The sequence below is a fragment of the Heptranchias perlo genome, chromosome 14 (genome assembly GCF_035084215.1).
Source record: "Heptranchias perlo isolate sHepPer1 chromosome 14, sHepPer1.hap1, whole genome shotgun sequence".
NCBI classification, from domain to species: domain Eukaryota; kingdom Metazoa; phylum Chordata; class Chondrichthyes; order Hexanchiformes; family Hexanchidae; genus Heptranchias; species Heptranchias perlo.
The window spans coordinates 70,013,869-70,033,275 of NC_090338.1; the positions used below are offsets into that span (position 1 = coordinate 70,013,869).

A 19,407-nucleotide genomic window follows, 5' to 3' on the forward strand; every position below is an offset into this window, starting at 1 on the left:
TAACATTTAAAACATTGGAAAACACCTTCGAGTGAGTGGCAGGAGGACTGGCTGTAGCCGGAGCTGGGAATGCGGAATGTAGAGGTCCCACTGCTCCACCTGCTGTTGGGAGACTTGCAAGGTAAATAATGGTATAAATATTCTCAATTTAAAAGCTTAAAAGCACTTCTGTGCATTGCATCCAATTTAGTAACAATTCCCAGTCAAGACTTAATCATAACACAGGAAGTGACGCATGATGAACAGGAAGTGTGCGCTAGATCCAAGACTTAGATAAATGTAAACGTTTCGAGAAGGTCCCTCACATTGCAGACATCACACATCATAATGTCAAATGCATATATATATATAAAATAAAGAGAAAGAAAGCCAGTTATTTCATATTGGTTGGCCTTGACCTGGAGCTAGAAGTTCACAAGTGCCAACCAATCTGCAAAACTCCCCCAACAACAGCAACTAAACATCGATTGACCAAAGGATTTACAACAATTAGCTGCTGGTTGATCTCAGGATATATGTCTTTGCTTTAAGTTATTAAAGGGACAGGCAAATTTACTCACAGCACCACTCCCACAACAGAAGGATACCTGGTACAACCTCGTGTCATTTTAAAACAATGTATTCCTCGACTACCACACCCGAATGACCTTTATACATGCTTGAGCCTACACGGCGCATGTCAACAGGTTACTTGACTATTGGGACATCACAGCTGAGCTCGACAGTGTCCGCACGCGACACCCACACAGGAGCCGTTGGATTATAATCATCAGGAGCAGCAATCCTAGTTCATTTTCTTTGCTGTTTTCCCTAGCCCTCGGACTCTGAGGCCAATTATAGGACTCTAACTGCTGCCCCAGCTGAGAATAGCTAACTCAGGACAGACTCAGTGAATCTGCTGATATACATGTACACTGATACAGTGAGTCTGCTGGTGTACATGTACACTGATGCAGTGAGTCTGCTGGTGTACATGTACACTGATACAGTGAGTCTGCTGGTATACATGTACACTGATGCAGTGAGTCTGCTGGTGTACATGTACACTGATACAGTGAGTCTGCTGGTATACATGTACACTGATGCAGTGAGTCTGCTGGTATACAAGTACACTGATACAGTGAGTCTGCTGGTATACATATACACTGATGCAGTGAGTCTGCTGGTGTACATGTACACTGATACAGTGAGTCTGCTGGTATACATGTACACTGATGCAGTGAGTCTGCTGGTATACAAGTACACTGATGCAGTGAGTCTGCTGGTGTACATGTACACTGATACAGTGAGTCTGCTGGTATACATGTACACTGATGCAGTGAGTCTGCTGGTATACATGTACACTGATGCAGTGAGTCTGCTGGTGTACATGTACACTGATACAGTGAGTCTGCTGGTATACATGTACACTGATACAGTGAGTCTGCTGGTATACATGTACACTGAAATAGTGAATCTGCTGGTATACATGTACAATGATACAGTGAATCCACTAGTATACATGTACACCGATACAGTGAGTCTGCTAGTATGCATGTACAATGATACAATGAATCTGCTAGTATACACTGATATAGTGAGCCTACTGGTATACATGTACACTGGTACAGTGAGTCTGCTGGTATACATGTACACTGATACAGTGAGTCTGCTGGTATACGCTGATACAGTGAGTCTGCTGGTATACATGTACACTGAAATAGTGAATCTGCTGGTATACATGTACAATGATACAGTGAATCCACTAGTATACATGTACACCGATACAGTGAGTCTGCTGGTATGCATGTACAATGATACAATGAATCTGCTAGTATACACTGATATAGTGAGCCTACTGGTATACATGTACACTGGTACAGTGAGTCTGCTGGTATACATGTACACTGGTACAGTGAGTCTGCTGGTATACATGTACACTGATACAGTGAGTCTGCTGGTATACATGTACACTGATACAGTGAGTCTGCTGGTATACATGTACACTGATACAGTGAGTCTGCTGGTATACATGTACACTGATACAGTGAGTCTGCTGGTATACATGTACACTGATACATTGTGCCCGATATATATGTGGTGGGAATGGGGGCGACTTTTAGAGGCTGGGAAACCCGTAAATACGGGGAACGCGGAAGTCCTGTCGAATTTAATGGCAGGACCTCGTACGAATTTGTTTCCCGCCTGGCAGCTGGCCAGATTGAAGGCTGGTTGGCTGTCAGGCGAGAAGGCCTGCGCTAGGAGGCCGCAGCCGGGGACCGGAGAGGAGGGCGGGACGGAGAGATTGTGAGGTGGCGTGGGGAGATCGCAGTGGAGGGAGATTGTAGGGTGGGGGCAGATCACGGGTTGGCATCGGATCGCGGTGGGGCGCAGATCGCGGGTCAGCATCAGATTGTGGGTAGGGGGGATCGGATCACGGCAGGTTAGCTTGGGGCCGGGAGGAAGTGCTCCAGCTCCTCATCGCCCTCAAGCAGCGCTGGAAAAGCACCTACCTGCTGCAGCCGGCAGTTTTCCTCTCTCTTTAACTGCCAGATTTCCTGAACAGCCGTTAAATCCACGTGGCTGCTAAAATCTGAGGCACGCAGCCTCACTAACATATTAAAATTACTGACCCACCGTTTGAGAGCAGGTTGCTTGCCCAACCCCCAACCCACCCCGGTTAAACCGGAAGTGGGCACATTCATGACGGGTTGGGGTCGGGTTTCCCATTTTTAAGAATTTAACCCTCACCCCTCTCCCGCCCATCCTGGTGGAGGGGGGGGGGGGTTAAAATTACACCCAGTAAGTCTGCTGGTATAGTTGTACTAGAGTTGCCACCTCTGGTTGGACATATTCCTGGAGGCTTCATCACATGACCTCCCACCTGCCAAAACAAACAGCCTTTTTTCCAGTCTCCAATTTTTTTTAAAGCCTCGATGATTTTTCGCTCAGGTTGCTTGCAGCAGTGTCCAAGAGATTAGTCTTTAATTCCTGGAGACTCCGGGGCCACCCTGCAGAGTAGGCAACCCTAAGTTGTAGAATGAGTCTGCTGGTATAGTTGTATACTTATACAGTGAGTCTGCTGGTATATTTGTGCCCTGGTACAGTGACTCAGCTGGTATATTTGTGCACTGATACAGTGACTCAGCTGGTATAGTTGTGCCCTGGTACAGTGACTCAGCTGGTATAGTTGTGCACTGATACAGTGACTCAGCTGGTATATTTGTGCCCTGGTACAGTGACTCAGCTGGTATAGTTGTGCACTGATACAGTGACTCAGCTGGTATATTTGTGCCCTGGTACAGTGACTCAGCTGGTATAGTTGTGCACTGATACAGTGACTCAGCTGGTATATTTGTGCCCTGGTACAGTGACTCAGCTGGTATATTTGTGCCCTGGTACAGTGACTCAGCTGGTATAGTTGTGCACTAATACAGTGACTCAGCTGGTATATTTGTGCCCTGGTACAGTGACTCAGCTGGTATATTTGTGCCCTGGTACAGTGACTCAGCTGGTATAGTTGTGCACTGATACAGTGACTCAACTGGTATATTTGTGCCCTGGTACAGTGACTCAGCTGGTATAGTTGTGCCCTGGTACAGTGACTCAGCTGGTATAGTTGTGCACTGATACAGTGACTCAGCTGGTATATTTGTGCCCTGGTACAGTGACTCAGCTGGTATATTTGTGCCCTGGTACAGTGACTCAGCTGGTATAGTTGTGCCCTGGTACAGTGACTCAGCTGGTATAGTTGTGCCCTGGTACAGTGACTCAGCTGGTATAGTTGTGCACTGATACAGTGACTCAGCTGGTATATTTGTGCACTGATACAATGACTCAGCTGGTATATTTGTGCCCTGGTACAGTGACTCAGCTGGTATATTTGTGCCCTGGTACAGTGACTCAGCTGGTATAGTTGTGCCCTGGTACAGTGAATCAGCTGGTATATTTGTGCCCTGGTACAGTGACTCAGCTGGTATATTTGTGCCCTGGTACAGTGAATCAGCTGGTATATTTGTGCCCTGGTACAGTGACTCAGCTGGTATATTTGTGCACTGATACAGTGACTCAGCTGGTATATTTGTGCCCTGGTACAGTGACTCAGCTGGTATAGTTGTGCACTGATACAGTGACTCAGCTGGTATATTTGTGCCCTGGTACAGTGACTCAGCTGGTATAGTTGTGCCCTGGTACAGTGACTCAGCTGGTATAGTTGTGCCCTGGTACAGTGACTCAGCTGGTATAGTTGTGCACTGATACAGTGACTCAGCTGGTATATTTGTGCCCTGGTACAGTGACTCAGCTGGTATAGTTGTGCCCTGGTACAGTGACTCAGCTGGTATATTTGTGCCCTGGTACAGTGACTCAGCTGGTATAGTTGTGCCCTGGTACAGTGACTCAGCTGGTATATTTGTGCCCTGGTACAGTGACTCAGCTGGTATATTTGTGCCCTGGTACAGTGACTCAGCTGGTATATTTGTGCCCTGGTACAGTGACTCAGCTGGTATATTTGTGCCCTGGTACAGTGACTCAGCTGGTATAGTTGTGCCCTGGTACAGTGACTCAGCTGGTATAGTTGTGCCCTGGTACAGTGACTCAGCTGGTATATTTGTGCCCTGGTACAGTGACTCAGCTGGTATAGTTGTGCACTGATACAGTGACTCAGCTGGTATATTTGTGCACTGATACAATGGGCTCAAATTTAAAAGGGTGGCGGGATGGCAGCTTGGGGGTCAATGGGCGTGCGATAAACCCGGATAATAAAAACTTACCTTTCCCCAAGCGATCGCAACTTAATTGGTGGCCATTAATCTTGTTTTTGGGTTCGCTGTCAGCTGGAGCATCTAGATTTAAAGAGCCTTGCTCCAATGGATTTTGCTGGAGCTAAGATTCAGAAGACCCAATGGAGCAGCACAGGGGCAAGGCTGCTCCAAGATTCAGCGATGCCTCACTTCATCTGCCACTGGCCGGGGTGAGGAGGTGGAGGGTACTAGTTTACCCGGCCAACAATAGGAAGTGCCCTGTCTCTGCCAACAAGAAGGCCTGGCTCGAGATGGCAGAGGAGGTCACCAGCAGCAGCAACATCTCCTGCACCTGGGTCCAGTGCAGGAAGTGTTTCAATGACCTAAGTGGGTCAGCAAAAGTGAGTACACTTACTGATTCTCCTGCAATCCGTGTTCCACATCACTCACCCCCCACCCCCTACAACTCATTCTGCACTGCCATCACATCACTCCTCACACCCACTTAAGGCTCATCCTTAACTTACCTTCACTTCCTGAGCACTTCCTCATCTCCCCATTTGTGACCCCACTACCACTCACCCCAATCCTCATCCAATGCGATGTCTCTGTCTGATACTCCCCCTCTGATGCATCTCTTTCACGGTCAGCCTCACCTAAAGCAATGCATTCATCGGCTGGCCATTTCACCATCACTGACTCACTCACACGTCTCTACTTTCTCTCCTTCTAGGAGGAAAGAGCATAAAATACGAGAGGGCAAGGACCAGAGGGGGCCTCCACGAATAATGGTCCTCACAGACGGAGAGGGGGAGGCCCTGGAGATCAACCGCACCCTCGAGTGCCTGTCCGTCGGGGACGCTGAGACTGGCACCCCACAAACGTCTGGTGACACAACTTTAACATTCATCACACACAATTTGAATTGATGTTAACAATGCTTGGCATGTTGAACACCTCAATATGCTCATTGCAACATGACACATCTGTGATGATGCTTAATATGGCCTTCTGTTCTCTTGCAGGCCCTTCAATAACCGCAGTGACGGCAGAGGGCAATTCCTCAGAGGAGCTCCAGGCCTCTGAGGGTGCACCGTCACATCTTAGCGAGCCATCCACCAGCGCAGATACTCACACCTCGGTGGGTCCTAGTAGTCAGTTAGTTGGGTTGGCACCTGGTGAGTCATCACACACAAGTGAGCACCAGGAGACACTGGTGGCAGGGGCAGCTGTGGAGAGTCCACGTCGGTGGGCACACTCCTCTCCAGGCTCTGCTCAGCTGGACACAGGTGGGGGCCACCCTTTAAAAGGAGAACGATCAACGGACAGCAGCACATTTGCGAGGTACTGGAACTGGTGCCACGCACACTCTCCACAATCGTGCAGAGGATGGAGGAGTCCAACTCCTGCATTAGTGGAATGGTGGCACAGGTACGGGAGGGAATCGCTGAAATACTGTCACAGGGACATGAGCAACTGTCCGAGATAGTGTCGCACGTAACTGCTGAAATGTCTGAGATAGTGTCGCAGGTAACTGCGGAAATGTCTGAGATAGTGTCACAGGTAAGTACAGGAATGACTGCGATGGAGAGAGGGCTAGCTTCCATTGAGCTTCAGGCATGACTCAAATGAGTCCATTCAGGCACTGACAATGGCAGTGCGGACTCAGGGTGAATAACATTCTGCCGCCTTAAACAGGCTGACAGATACTTTAGAAATGACCTTACAAGGCATCACACATGTCCTCCAAACTGTTCTCCAGCAGGGTGGTAGGAGTGGTGTGGGCCTGGTCCAGGAGAGGGATGATGGCGAGAGGGGACATAGAAGTGGGGATACCACTCAAAGCGCTCCCACGTCTCACCCGTTGCTCCCCTCTCAACCGATACCCACAATGCTGCCTCTTCTCCAGGTGGCCGAGTCTGCCCCTGCACAGGTGCAGGTGGAGCAGTCTTTGCCGGGGCCCTCACGGGCTCCAAAACCTAGAGGGCATAGGCCCAAAGCATCTAAATAGTCAGGGCATGAACATGAGCAACCTGCCACTACCTCTGCTGTAGCCACAGGGGATGCACCACGTAGGAGCGGTCGGAAGTGAAAGGCTAAGGATTTGTAATCATGAAGGGTATGCACAAGGGTGTCTGACAGATTGTCATGTTTTTCATTTATATTTGGTTTATGTTAAAGTCACATTAAATGTTATTCTTACCACTACTGCCACGTCTTGCCCATTCTTGACTGGCTTTTGTGATAGCGCCCTTTCATGTGCTTCACCATGAACGGCAGCACTTGATGCCACCCAGTGGGTTACTTTATGGTGGGTGTATGTGTAGTAGTAGGACTGTTTTGTACAGGGAGTGGGAGGGGGAGGGAGCTGATGTTGGCACTGGTCTTTCCAGGTGTGTGAGGACTGGACTCTTCCCACTTTCTGATCTTAGGAGAACCGTTCACATATGAATGACTCCTTGGCCTTACGAGCATTCCAGATGAACTGTTGCTCTGCCCATGGGTTCGTCCTCCTCCTCCTCTGCCTCCTGCTCAATGTGAATGGCAGATGTGGATGGTGGATGAGGGCGTGGGGCCTCCTCAACCGGTACCCCTTTCTATTGCGCCATGTTGTGCAGGACACAACACACTACTATAATGCGACCCACTCTCGATGGTGTGTATTGAGCGCTCCCCCAGAACGGTCGAGGCACCAAAATCGCATCTTCAGCAGTCCTAACGCGTGTTCAATTACAGACCTGATGGCGATGTGGCTGTTGTTGTATCGACGCTGTTGCTCGTTGATGGGGTTCCTCAGAGGTGTCATGAGCCACGTGTGCAGGGGGTATCCCTTGTCCCCGAGGAGCCAGCCTTTAAGGGTGTTCGGTGCGTGGAAGAGGCCCGGGATGTTGGATTCCCGGAGGATGAAGGAATCGTGGCAGCTGCCAGAGAATCTGATGCACACGTGGAGGAATCTTTTGCGGTGGTCACAAACGCGCTGAGTGGTGATGGAGTGATAGCCCTTTCTGTTGATGAACAGTCCTGGCTCGTGCGGAGGTGCTCGTATTGCTATATGGGTGCAATCAATTGCACCCTGTACACATGGGAAGTTGGCCACAGCGTGGAATCCGACTGCCCTCTCCGTCTGGCTGAGATCGTCGATGGGGAAGTTGTCGTACTGCGAGGCTCTGCGAAACAAGCCGTCGGTGACCTGCCTTATGCACTTGTGTGCAGACGACTGAGAGACTCCGGCGATGTCCCTGGTGGCACCCTGGAATGATCTGGAGGCGAAGAATTTGAGGGCAGTGGTGACTTTAACTGCGACGGATAATGAGATGCCGCCAGGCCCAGCCGGGAGCAGCTCGGCATGAAAGAGGCTGCAGATGTCTGCGACCACCTGGCGACTCATTCTCAGCCTTCGTATGCACTGCTCCTCAGAGAGCTCCAGGAAGTTGAGCCTCGGTCTGTAGACCCTCTGACGAGGGTACCGCCTCCTGCAATGTCGGTCCCTCTGTTGTTGCCCTCTGTGCTCTTGTGCAGGCTCCTGTGGTGCAGCACTGTGTTGTGGAGCTCCAAGTGGCGGAAGTGCACGCTGTGCCTGGTGAGGATGGTGATGTTCCTCGTCCTCGGATGTACTGGTGAATGCAGCCATCGCACCCCCCCATCCTGATGGTATCAGTTTGAGGGAGTCTGAAAAGTTAGTAAATATGTGTAAAGTAACAATTCTGAGTAGAAACCAAGAATTTTCAGTCTAAGCTCAAAGATCTCCCAACCAAAGGTTTGTCTGAGAGAACTGAGTGCCCTGCTGCAATACCTCACCTTTTATCCCCATCTGTCAAACAGGGATTTAAATGTCCAAATAGCTGCCGGTTGAAACATGGCTCTTTCACCATGGCATGTTTCACACAGTATGGGAAACAAGCTGAGGCAATGTTGAAATCGCTTGCCAGCATAATTAATTACATTCATGCACATTTCAATTGCTTTAAGTACTTGAATTGTTGGTTTAAATATCGCGGGACTTTTGGGTTCAGGAACGCGCGTACACACAGGTGACTCTGGGTCGTGCGAGTTCTTCAGCATGTTGGAGCCGGGATTTTTGCCCGTTCCAAAAAAAAACACGATTTTCTTTGCCCCAACGCACCCGGACTTTCATTTTAAAATTGAGCCCAATGGCTTGGTATATTAGTACACTGCTAAAGTGACTCAGCAGTTATATTTGTGCACTGAAAAAATGACTCAGCTGGTATATTTGTACACTGATAAAGTGACTCAGCGGGTATATTTGTACACTGATAAAGTGACTGAGTGGGTATATTTGTACACTGATAAAGTGATTCGGTGGGTATATTTGCGTATTGATAAAGTGACTCAGCAGGTATATTTGTACACTGATAAAGTGACTCAGCGGGTATATTTGTACACTGATAAAGTGATTCGGTGGGTATATTTGTACACTGATAAAGTGACTCAGCGGGTATATTTGTGCACTGATACAATGACTCAGCTGGTATATTTGTACACTGATACAATGAATCAAATGGTATATTTGTACACTGATACAATGACTCAGTTGGTATATTTGTGCAGTGATACAATGAATCAAATGGTATATTTGTACACTGATACAATGACTCAGTTGGTATATTTGTGCAGTGATACAATGAATCAAATGGTATATTTGTACACTGATACAATGAATCAAATGGTATATTTGTACACTGATACAGTGACTCAGTTGGTATATTTGTACACTGATACAATGACTCGGTGGGTATATTTGTGCACTGATACAATGACTCAAATGGTATATTTGTACACTGATACAGTGACTCAGCGGGTATATTTGTGCACTGATACAATGACTCAGTTGGTATATTTGTGCACTGATACAATGAATCAAATGGTATATTTGTACACTGATACAGTGACTCAGCTGGTATATTTGTACACTGATACAATGACTCAGTTGGTATATTTGTACACTGATACAATGAATCAAATGGTATATTTGTACACTGATACAGTGACTCAGTTGATATATTTGTACACTGATACAATGACTCAGTTGGTATATTTGTACACTGATACAATGAATCAAATGGTATATTTGTACACTGATACAGTGACTCAGCGGGTATATTTGTACACTGATACAATGACTCAGTTGGTATATTTGTACACTGATACAATGAATCAAATGGTATATTTGTACACTGATACAGTGACTCAGCTGGTATATTTGTACACTGATACAATGACTCAGCTGGTATATTTGTATACTGATACAGTGACTCAGTTGGTATATTTGTACACTGATACAGTGACTCAGTTGGTATATTTGTACACTGATACAGTGACTCAGTTGGTATATTTGTACACTGATACAATGACTCAGATGGTATATTTGTGCACTGATACAGTGACTTGGTGGGTATATTTGTGCACGAATACAATGACTCAGTTGCTATATTTGTGCACTGATACAGTGACTCATGGGTATATTTGTACACTGATACAGTGACTTGGTGGGTATATTTGTACACTGATACAATGACTCAGATGGTATATTTGTGCACTGATACAATGACTCAGCTGGTATATTTGTGCACTGATACAATGAATCAGCTGGTATATTTGTGCAGTGATACAATGAATCAAATGGTATATTTGTACACTGATACAGTGACTCAGTTGGTATATTTGTACACTGATACAATGACTCGGTGGGTATATTTGTGCACTGATACAATGACTCAAATGGTATATTTGTACACTGATACAGTGACTCAGCGGGTATATTTGTGCACTGATACAATGACTCAGTTGGTATATTTGTGCACTGATACAATGAATCAAATGGTATATTTGTACACTGATACAGTGACTCAGCTGGTATATTTGTACACTGATACAATGACTCAGTTGGTATATTTGTACACTGATACAATGAATCAAATGATATATTTGTACACTGATACAGTGACTCAGCGGGTATATTTGTACACTGATACAATGACTCAGTTGGTATATTTGTACACTGATACAATGAATCAAATGGTATATTTGTACACTGATACAGTGACTCAGCTGGTATATTTGTACACTGATACAATGACTCAGTTGGTATATTTGTACACTGATACAGTGACTCAGCTGGTATATTTGTATACTGATACAGTGACTCAGTTGGTATATTTGTACACTGATACAGTGACTCAGTTGGTATATTTGTACACTGATACAGTGACTCAGTTGGTATATTTGTACACTGATACAATGACTCAGTTGGTATATTTGTACACTGATACAATGACTCAGTTGGTATATTTGTACACTGATACAATGAATCAAATGGTATATTTGTACACTGATACAGTGACTCAGCGGGTATATTTGTACACTGATACAATGACTCAGTTGGTATATTTGTACACTGATACAATGAATCAAATGGTATATTTGTACACTGATACAGTGACTCAGCTGGTATATTTGTACACTGATACAATGACTCAGTTGGTATATTTGTATACTGATACAGTGACTCAGCTGGTATATTTGTACACTGATACAGTGACTCAGTTGGTATATTTGTACACTGATACAGTGACTCAGTTGGTATATTTGTACACTGATACAATGACTCAGATGGTATATTTGTGCACTGATACAATGACTCAAATGGTATATTTGTGCACTGATACAATGACTCAGTTGGTATATTTGTGCACTGATACAATGACTCAGATGGTATATTTGTGCACTGATACAGTGACTTGGTGGGTATATTTGTGCACTAATACAATGACTCATGGGTATATTTGTACACTGATACAGTGACTTGGTGGGTATATTTGTACACTGATACAATGACTCAGATGGTATATTTGTACACTGATACAGTGACTTGGTGGGTATATTTGTACACTGATACAATGACTCAGATGGTATATTTGTACACTGATACAATGAATCAGCTGGTATATTTGTGCAGTGATACAATGAATCAGCTGGTATATTTGTGCAGTGATACAATGAATCAGCTGGTATATTTGTGCAGTGATACAATGAATCAGCTGGTATATTTGTGCAGTGATACAATGAATCAGCCAGGAACCTTTGGGGACAGTCCCAAGAGATGTGACGAGGTTCTGTATAAATTTTGTTTGGTGAATATGGTCCATATTTAACTCATAGCCTGGCTGACCGATTCTCCTGCATTCAGCAAGAGTGTCCCATGGCAGGTGTTGATCTGCAGCATGTGCGGTCATGGTGGTAACTCACTCGAGAGTGACGAAAGCAAGAGGTTATTGTGGAGTCAGGGCTTAATAGGGAGAGGACATCTCCGCAATGAATGCTAGGAAAACCCTGCTAATATGGTCGTGTGCCCAGTCAGGGAAAGCAAGAGAACACACTGGCAAATCTTGCAGCCAGGCAGGGTGTGAAGAGAGGAAGAAAAATAGAGAAAAGGGGACTCAGGGAGAGAGAATGACATAAAGGCATGGAAAAGATGATCAGAGCGAAGGCGAATATTTTAATGCCAATTTGGTTTACCTCTGCAGGATACCAAACAGGCGCTGTTAAATGTGCTTCAGGTACCGGCCGTGTGATGGGAAATCTGACCTCTGAGATTCACCCACTGTTAGCTCTGATCAGGGTCCATACACTAACTTCCTTATAATGTGGACTCTCATGAGCAGTCGGATTGATTCACTTATAAATTACATTGTTTTGATTTTTGGGCTCATCAATGTGAGGGACGTCCAGACTGGGAAATGTAGCCATTTCAAGTAGCCAGCTTGAGCTTCAAGTACTCTCAGATCAGGTACAGCAGGACAGTGTAGAGGGAGCATTACTCTATAACTAACCCAGCTGTACCTGCCCTGGGAGTGTTTGATGGAACAATGTAGAGGGAGCTTCACTCTGTATCTAATCTGTGCTGTATTTTCCCTGGGAGTGTTTGATGGGACAGCGTAGAGGGAGCTTTACTCTGTATCTAACCCGTGCTGTACCTGCCCTGGGAGTGATTGATGGGACAGTGTAGAGGGAGCTTTACTCTGTATCTAACCCCGTGCTGTACCTACCCTGGGAGTGTTTGATGGGACGGTGTAGAGGGAGCTTTACTCTGTATCGAACCCGTGCTGTACCTGCCCTGGGAGTGTTTGATGGGACAGTGCAGAGGGAGCTTTACTCTGTCCTATAGCATTTCATGTTCCCACCTTGATGATTATCTCCAACAGTAGTTGGATGACTGTAGTAATGGCTCAAGCTGCTGTGCCTGAGATTTCTGTACCTGGGCTCTTACAGCTGGAGGTTTGTTGAGGTGATGTGAACTCTCAGCCGTCCTTAATGTTTCTCTCTTCTTACTTTCCAAGCCCAGCTCTTAGTGGAAACCGACACATTTGGCAGCCAGGTCAGGATCAAGGGGAAGGAGACAGACCATTACCTCTGTATGAACAAGAAAGGAAAACTGGTGGGCAAGGTAAGCGTGGCCTGTCCTGGGAGAGCTGGCCTCCTCTCTTCGAATTCTACAGTCTGCTCTGGTGTCTGAGTGCAGTCCAATAACGTCCCATTTACATCACAGCTGTGTCTCTGGGCTTGTGCTGAATGAACTAAAGGTCTCAGTGAGATTCACATTCCAATTGGTCTAGGTTCAGATCTGAACGTTTAACAGACCTGTATCTCCATCCCCCCAGGTGCTATTTTCAGGCTTAACACCCGTCTGAAAAACAGCTGCCAGAGATTGGAGCACAGGCCCATTAAAGGCTTCAGACCTAAACTTAGCTGATAGGGAGTTACACCCGATTGTGTAAGTAGATCCATTTCTCTTATGGTACTTTGTGTAAGTAGATCCATTTCTCTTATGGTACTTTGTGTAAGTAGATCCATTTCTCTTATGGTACTTTGTGTAAGTAGATCCATTTCTCTTATGGTACTTTGTGAGAGTCTGAACTCAAAGCTTTTCAAATATTAATTTGTATTTTACATTGTTATCAGCATAGCTCAGTTGGTAGCTCTCTAGTTCAAAAGGTCATGGGTCTCTGGCTCTCCACCCCGTAACTTTGGGTCTCCACCCTGTAACTCTGGTTCTCCACCCTGTAACTCTGGTTCTCCACCCTGTAACTCTGGCTCTCCACCCTGTAGCTCTGGTTCTCCACTTTGTAACTCTGGTTCTCCACTTTGTAACTCTGGGTCTCCACTCTGTAACTCTGGGTCTCCACCCTGTAACTCTGGTTCTCCACCCTGTAACTCTGGCTCTCCACCCTGTAACTCTGGGTCTCCACTCTGTAACTCTGGGTCTCCACTCTGTAACTCTGGGTCTCCACCCTGTAACTCTGGGTCTCCACCCTGTAACTCTGGTTCTCCACCCTGTAACACTGGTTCTCCACCTTGTAACTCTGGGTCTCCACCTTGTAACTCTGGGTCTCCACCTTGTAACTCTGGGTCTCCACCTTGTAACTCTAGGTCTCCACCCTGTACACTGGTTCTCCACTTTGTAACTCTGGGTCTCCACCCTGGAACACTGGTTCTCCACCCTGTAACTCTGGGTCTCCACTCTGTAACTCTGGGTCTCCATCTTATAACTCTGGTTCTCCACTCTGTAACTCTGGCTCTCCACCCTGTAACTCTGGTTCTCCACCCTGTAACACTGGTTCTCCACCCTGTAACACTGGTTCTCCATTTTGTTACTCTGGCTCTCCATCCTGTAACTCTGGCTTTCAACCCTGTAACACTGGTTCTGCACCCTGTAACTCTGGGTCTCCACCTTGTAACTCTGGGTCTCCACCTTGTAACTCTGGGTCTCCACCGTGTAACTCTGACTCTCCACCCTGTAACACTGGTTCTCCACCCTGTAACACTGGTTCTCCACCTGTAACTCTGACTCTCCACCCTGTAACAACGGTTCTTCACCCTGCAGCACTGGTTCTCCACTTTGTTACTCTGGTTCTCCACCCTGTAACTCTGGTTCTCCACCCTGTAACTCTGGCTCTCCACCCTGTAGCTCTGGTTCTCCACTTTGTAACTCTGGTTCTCCACTTTGTAACTCTGGGTCTCCACTCTGTAACTCTGGTTCTCCACCCTGTAACTCTGGGTCTCCACCCTGTAACTCTGGGTCTCCACTCTGTAACTCTGGGTCTCCACCCTGTAACTCTGGGTCTCCACCCTGTAACTCTGGTTCTCCACCCTGTAACACTGGTTCTCCACCTTGTAACTCTGGGTCTCCACCTTGTAACTCTAGGTCTCCACCCTGTACACTGGTTCTCCACTTTGTAACTCTGGGTCTCCACCCTGGAACACTGGTTCTCCACCCTGTAACTCTGGGTCTCCACTCTGTAACTCTGGGTCTCCATCTTATAACTCTGGTTCTCCACTCTGTAACTCTGGCTCTCCACCCTGTAACTCTGGTTCTCCACCCTGTAACACTGGTTCTCCACCCTGTAACTCTGGTTCTCCAAACTGTAACTCTGGCTTTCCACACTCTAACTCTGGCTCTCCACCCTGTAACACTGGTTCTCCACCCTGTAACTCTGGGACTCCACCTTGTAACTCTGGGTCTCCACCTTGTAACTCTGGGTCTCCACCCTGTAACTCTGACTCTCCACCCTGTAACACTGGTTCTCCACCCTGTAACTCTGGGTCTCCACCTTGTAACTCTGAGTCTCCATCTTGTAACTCTGTGTCTCCACACTGTAACACTGGTTCTCCACTTTGTAACTCTGGGTCTCCATCCTGTAACACTGGTTCTCCATCCTGTAACTCTGGCTCTCCACACTCTAACTCTGGCTCTCCACCCTGTAACACTCAGTCTCCACCCTGTAACTCTGGGTCTCCACTTTGTAACTCTGGTTCTCCACCCTGTAACACTCAGTCTCCACCCTGTAACTCTGGGTCTCCACCCTGTAACTCTGGGTCTCCACCCTGGAACACTGGTTCTCCATTTTGTAACTCTGGGTCTCCACCCTGTAACTCTGGTTCTCCACTTTGTAACTCTGGGTCTCCACCCTGTAACTCTGGGTCTCCACCCTGTACCTCTGGCTATCCACCCTGTAACTCTGGTTCTCCACTTTGTAACTCTGGGTCTCCACCCTGTAACACTCGGTCTCCACCCTGTAACTCTGGCTCTCCACCCTGTACCTCTGGCTCTCCACCCTGTAACTCTGGTTCTCCACTCTGTAACTCTGGGTCTCCACCCTGTAACACTGGTTCTCCACCCTGTAACTCTGGGTCTCCACCTTGTAACTCTGGGTCTCCACCCTGTAACACTGGTTCTCCACTTTGTAACTCTGACTCTCCACCCTGTAACACTGGTTCTCCACCCTTTTACACTGGTTCTCCACCCTGTAACTCTGGGTCTCCACCTTGTAACTCTGGGTCTCCACCCTGTAACACTGGTTCTCCACTTTGTAACTCTGGGTCTCCACTCTGTAACTCTGGGTCTCCACCCTGTAACTCTGGTTCTCCAACATGTAACTCTGGCTTTCCACCCTGTAACACTCGGTCTCCACTTTGTAACTCTGGGTCTCCACCTTATAACTCTGTGTCTCCACCCTGTAACACTGGTTCTCCACCCTGTAACACTGGTTCTCCACTTTGTAACTCTGGGTCTCCATCCTGTAACACTGGTTCTCCATCCTGTAACTCTGGCTCTCCACACTCTAACTCTGGCTCTCCACCCTGTAACACTCAGTCTCCACCCTGTAACTCTGGGTCTCCACTTTGTAACTCTGGGTCTCCATCCTGTAACTCTGGTTCTCCATCCTGTAACTCTGGCTCTCCACACTGTAACTCTGGCTCTCCACCCTGTAACACTCAGTCTCCACCCTGTAACTCTGGGTCTCCACCCTGTAACTCTGGGTCTCTGCCTTGTAATGATGGATCCCTGCCCTGTAACACAGGTTCTCTGGCCCCTAATGCTAGATCTCCATCCTGTAACAACAACAACTTGCATTGATATAGCGCCTTTAACATAGTAAAACGTCCTAAGTCGCTTCACAGGAGCGTTATCAAACAAAATTTGACATCGGGGCACATAGGTAGATATTAGGAGAGGTGACCAAAAGCTTGGTGAAAGAGGTAGGTTTTAAGGAGCATCTTAAAGGAGGAGAGAGAGGTAGAGAGGCGGAGAGGTTTAGGGAGGGAATTTCAGAGCTTAGGGCCTAGGCAGCTGAAGGCATGGCTGTCAATGATGGAGCAAAGAAAAATAGGAATGCACAAGAGGCCAGAATTGGAGGAGCGCAGAGATCTCGGAGGGTTGTAGGGCTGGAGGAGGTTACAGAGATAGGGAGAGGTGAGGTTATGGAGGGGTTTGAAAACAAGGATGAGAATTTTAAAATTGCTGGACCGGGAACCAATGTAGGTCAGGGTGCACAGGAATGATGAGTGAGCGGAACTTGGTGCGAGTTAGGATACGGGCAGCAGAGTTTTGGATGAGCTCAAGCTTACGGAGGGTGGAAGGCTGGCCAGAAGAGCATTGGAATAGTCGAGTCTACAGGCAACAAGGGCATTGATGAGGGTTTCAGCAGCAGATGAGCTGAGACAGGCGATGCTACAGAGATGGAAGTAGGTGGTCTTGGTGATGGAGCGGATATGGGATTGGAAGCTCAGCTCAGGGTCAAATAGGATGCCAATGTGGGTCTCCGTCCTGTAACCCTGGAGTCACTTATGGACCAGACCAGGTAACAATGGCAGGTTTCCTTCTCTGAGGAATGTTAGTAAACCAGTTGGGTTTTTATGGCAATCCGACATCTTCATGGTCAATTTTACCGATACCAGCTTTTCAGTTCAAGATATTTTAAACTGAATTCAAATTCTCCAACTGCCATGGTGGGATTTGAACTGACGCTCTCTGGATTACTAGTCCAGTAACATATCCGCCACAACAGATTTTTGTTGGGTGAGGGTATTAAGGGATATGGAGCTAAGGCAGGTAAATGGAGTTATAGGTAAATCAGCTATGATCTCATTGAATGAAAGAACAGACTCGAGGGGCTGAATGGTGTACTCATGGCAAGAGTTATGGTCTCTCAATACTGGGTTGACATCCAGTGGGGAATTCGTGTCCAATGGGAGTGGAGTGACAGAGAAAAGCTCCCTCTACACTGTCCCATCAAATACTCCCAGAGCAGGTACAGCATGAGTTAGGCAAACTGAGATTTTTTTTCAGTTCTTTACAGAAGTGTGTCGTAGAACAGTAATCCCAGTTTATGCACTGGGATAAAATGGCACCTGTGCACCAATAAACACCTCAGCCTGCAGCCTCTGTGCTTATTGTATGTGTGGGAGATGACTATTGCCTGGTGTACATTGGAATGCCTACATTCATCTGCAGTGAGGATCACTGTTTGGGATAACTGCAAGGGAATTATTTTGCCAAGAAGACAAACCATCATCATGTACTAGAATTCAGGGTTTCACATTTTATTTTTAAGGGGATTTGAGGTACATTTCCTCCTTTATTTTATAGTTTAATCCCTTTTCTTTTGGTCCCTGACTGGGTGGGTACAGAGTAGGCCCATGATGTGGTCAATGCCCCCATTGTAATTCGCTGTGAGATGGTGCTCGGGGCTCTCGCTCAAAGGTTACACAGGGCTCAGTTGGCTGCACTCTATCCTCTTGCCGAGCATTCTAAACCAGGTACTGGGTATCGTGGAGTGGGGGATTGTGGGGGTGGGGGGAGATGAAACTGACCCTGTCGCAGAAAACGAACCGTTATCATCTTCCTTTTATTTTTCCATCTCGTGCAGCTGAATGGCAGGAGCAAGGAGTGCGTCTTCATAGAGAAAGTTCTGGAAAACAACTACACCGCCCTGATGTCTGCAAAATATACCGGCTGGTATGTAGGGTTCACCAAAAAGGGGAGGCCGAGGAAGGGGCCCAAAACCCAACAAAACCAACAAGAGGTGCATTTCATGAAAAGATACCCCAAGATCCAGGGAGAAACCCAGACACCGTTTAAATTCACCACAGTTAATAAGAGAACTAAACGAATACGACCTTCGAACTCCAGTTAGAGGACCTCACCAAACCTGGACGGTCCCAGAGCATTATTTTTGCATCATTATTATTAATAAAAAAAGAAACAAAAGGAAGAAGATCTATTTTTGTATATCGTGTGACAGGTGGGGAGGGGGTGGAAGAGTTGTACGTATTTTGTTCCAACCCTTTTAATGTAATCAACCTGTCTTATTTAATGGAAAGCTGTCGATTTGAAAAATGTAATTGGAACAAAAAAAGGTCAGAGTGAGAGACGGAGAAGAAGGAACAAAAATATATAATTAATTGAACTGCCAGCCCCTCCTTACGGATTAGCATTTTACTGAGGGGAAAAGGGAAACATATAGAGAGAGGTGATGGATATACAAGTCCGACTTGTGTGGAGCTGATGTGTTGCCTATCGGTCTTCTGAAGTAAGAAATACAATGAATGGAAACCGTTCTTGGATCTCAAAGCGCTTCTCATGGCAACCAAACTATTATTTTTTCCAAAGTGTGACTGTACCTTGTCCTCTGTTCTGGAAAGTGCTACAGTATGCTGCTACACATCAAAGAGAGACATCCTTTTTCAGTTAAAGCTATGTTATGAGCAACTATTTATTTCATCTCTGTGTATAATACAGGTCCCTTGAAGCAAGCTATACTGCCTCAGTGATTAAATGCGAGAACATATTTAAAACATTGCTCTGAGTCTTGCAAATGTTCTGTTT

At 46.6% G+C, this 19,407-nt stretch overlaps 1 protein-coding gene across 1 annotated transcript in view; it reads left to right on the plus strand.

Annotated features, from left to right (window-relative positions):
* LOC137332196 (fibroblast growth factor 18-like) overlaps nucleotides 1-18,715 on the plus strand; it is a 128,564-nt gene extending 109,849 nt beyond the window's left edge. Inside the window, exons 4-5 of the mRNA XM_067995893.1 lie at nucleotides 13,079-13,185; nucleotides 18,449-18,715. Of these exons, the coding sequence (XP_067851994.1) occupies nucleotides 13,079-13,185; nucleotides 18,449-18,715 (374 nt within the window). The remainder of the gene's footprint in view (nucleotides 1-13,078; nucleotides 13,186-18,448) is intronic.
* The last annotated feature ends 692 nt before the right edge of the window (nucleotides 18,716-19,407 follow it).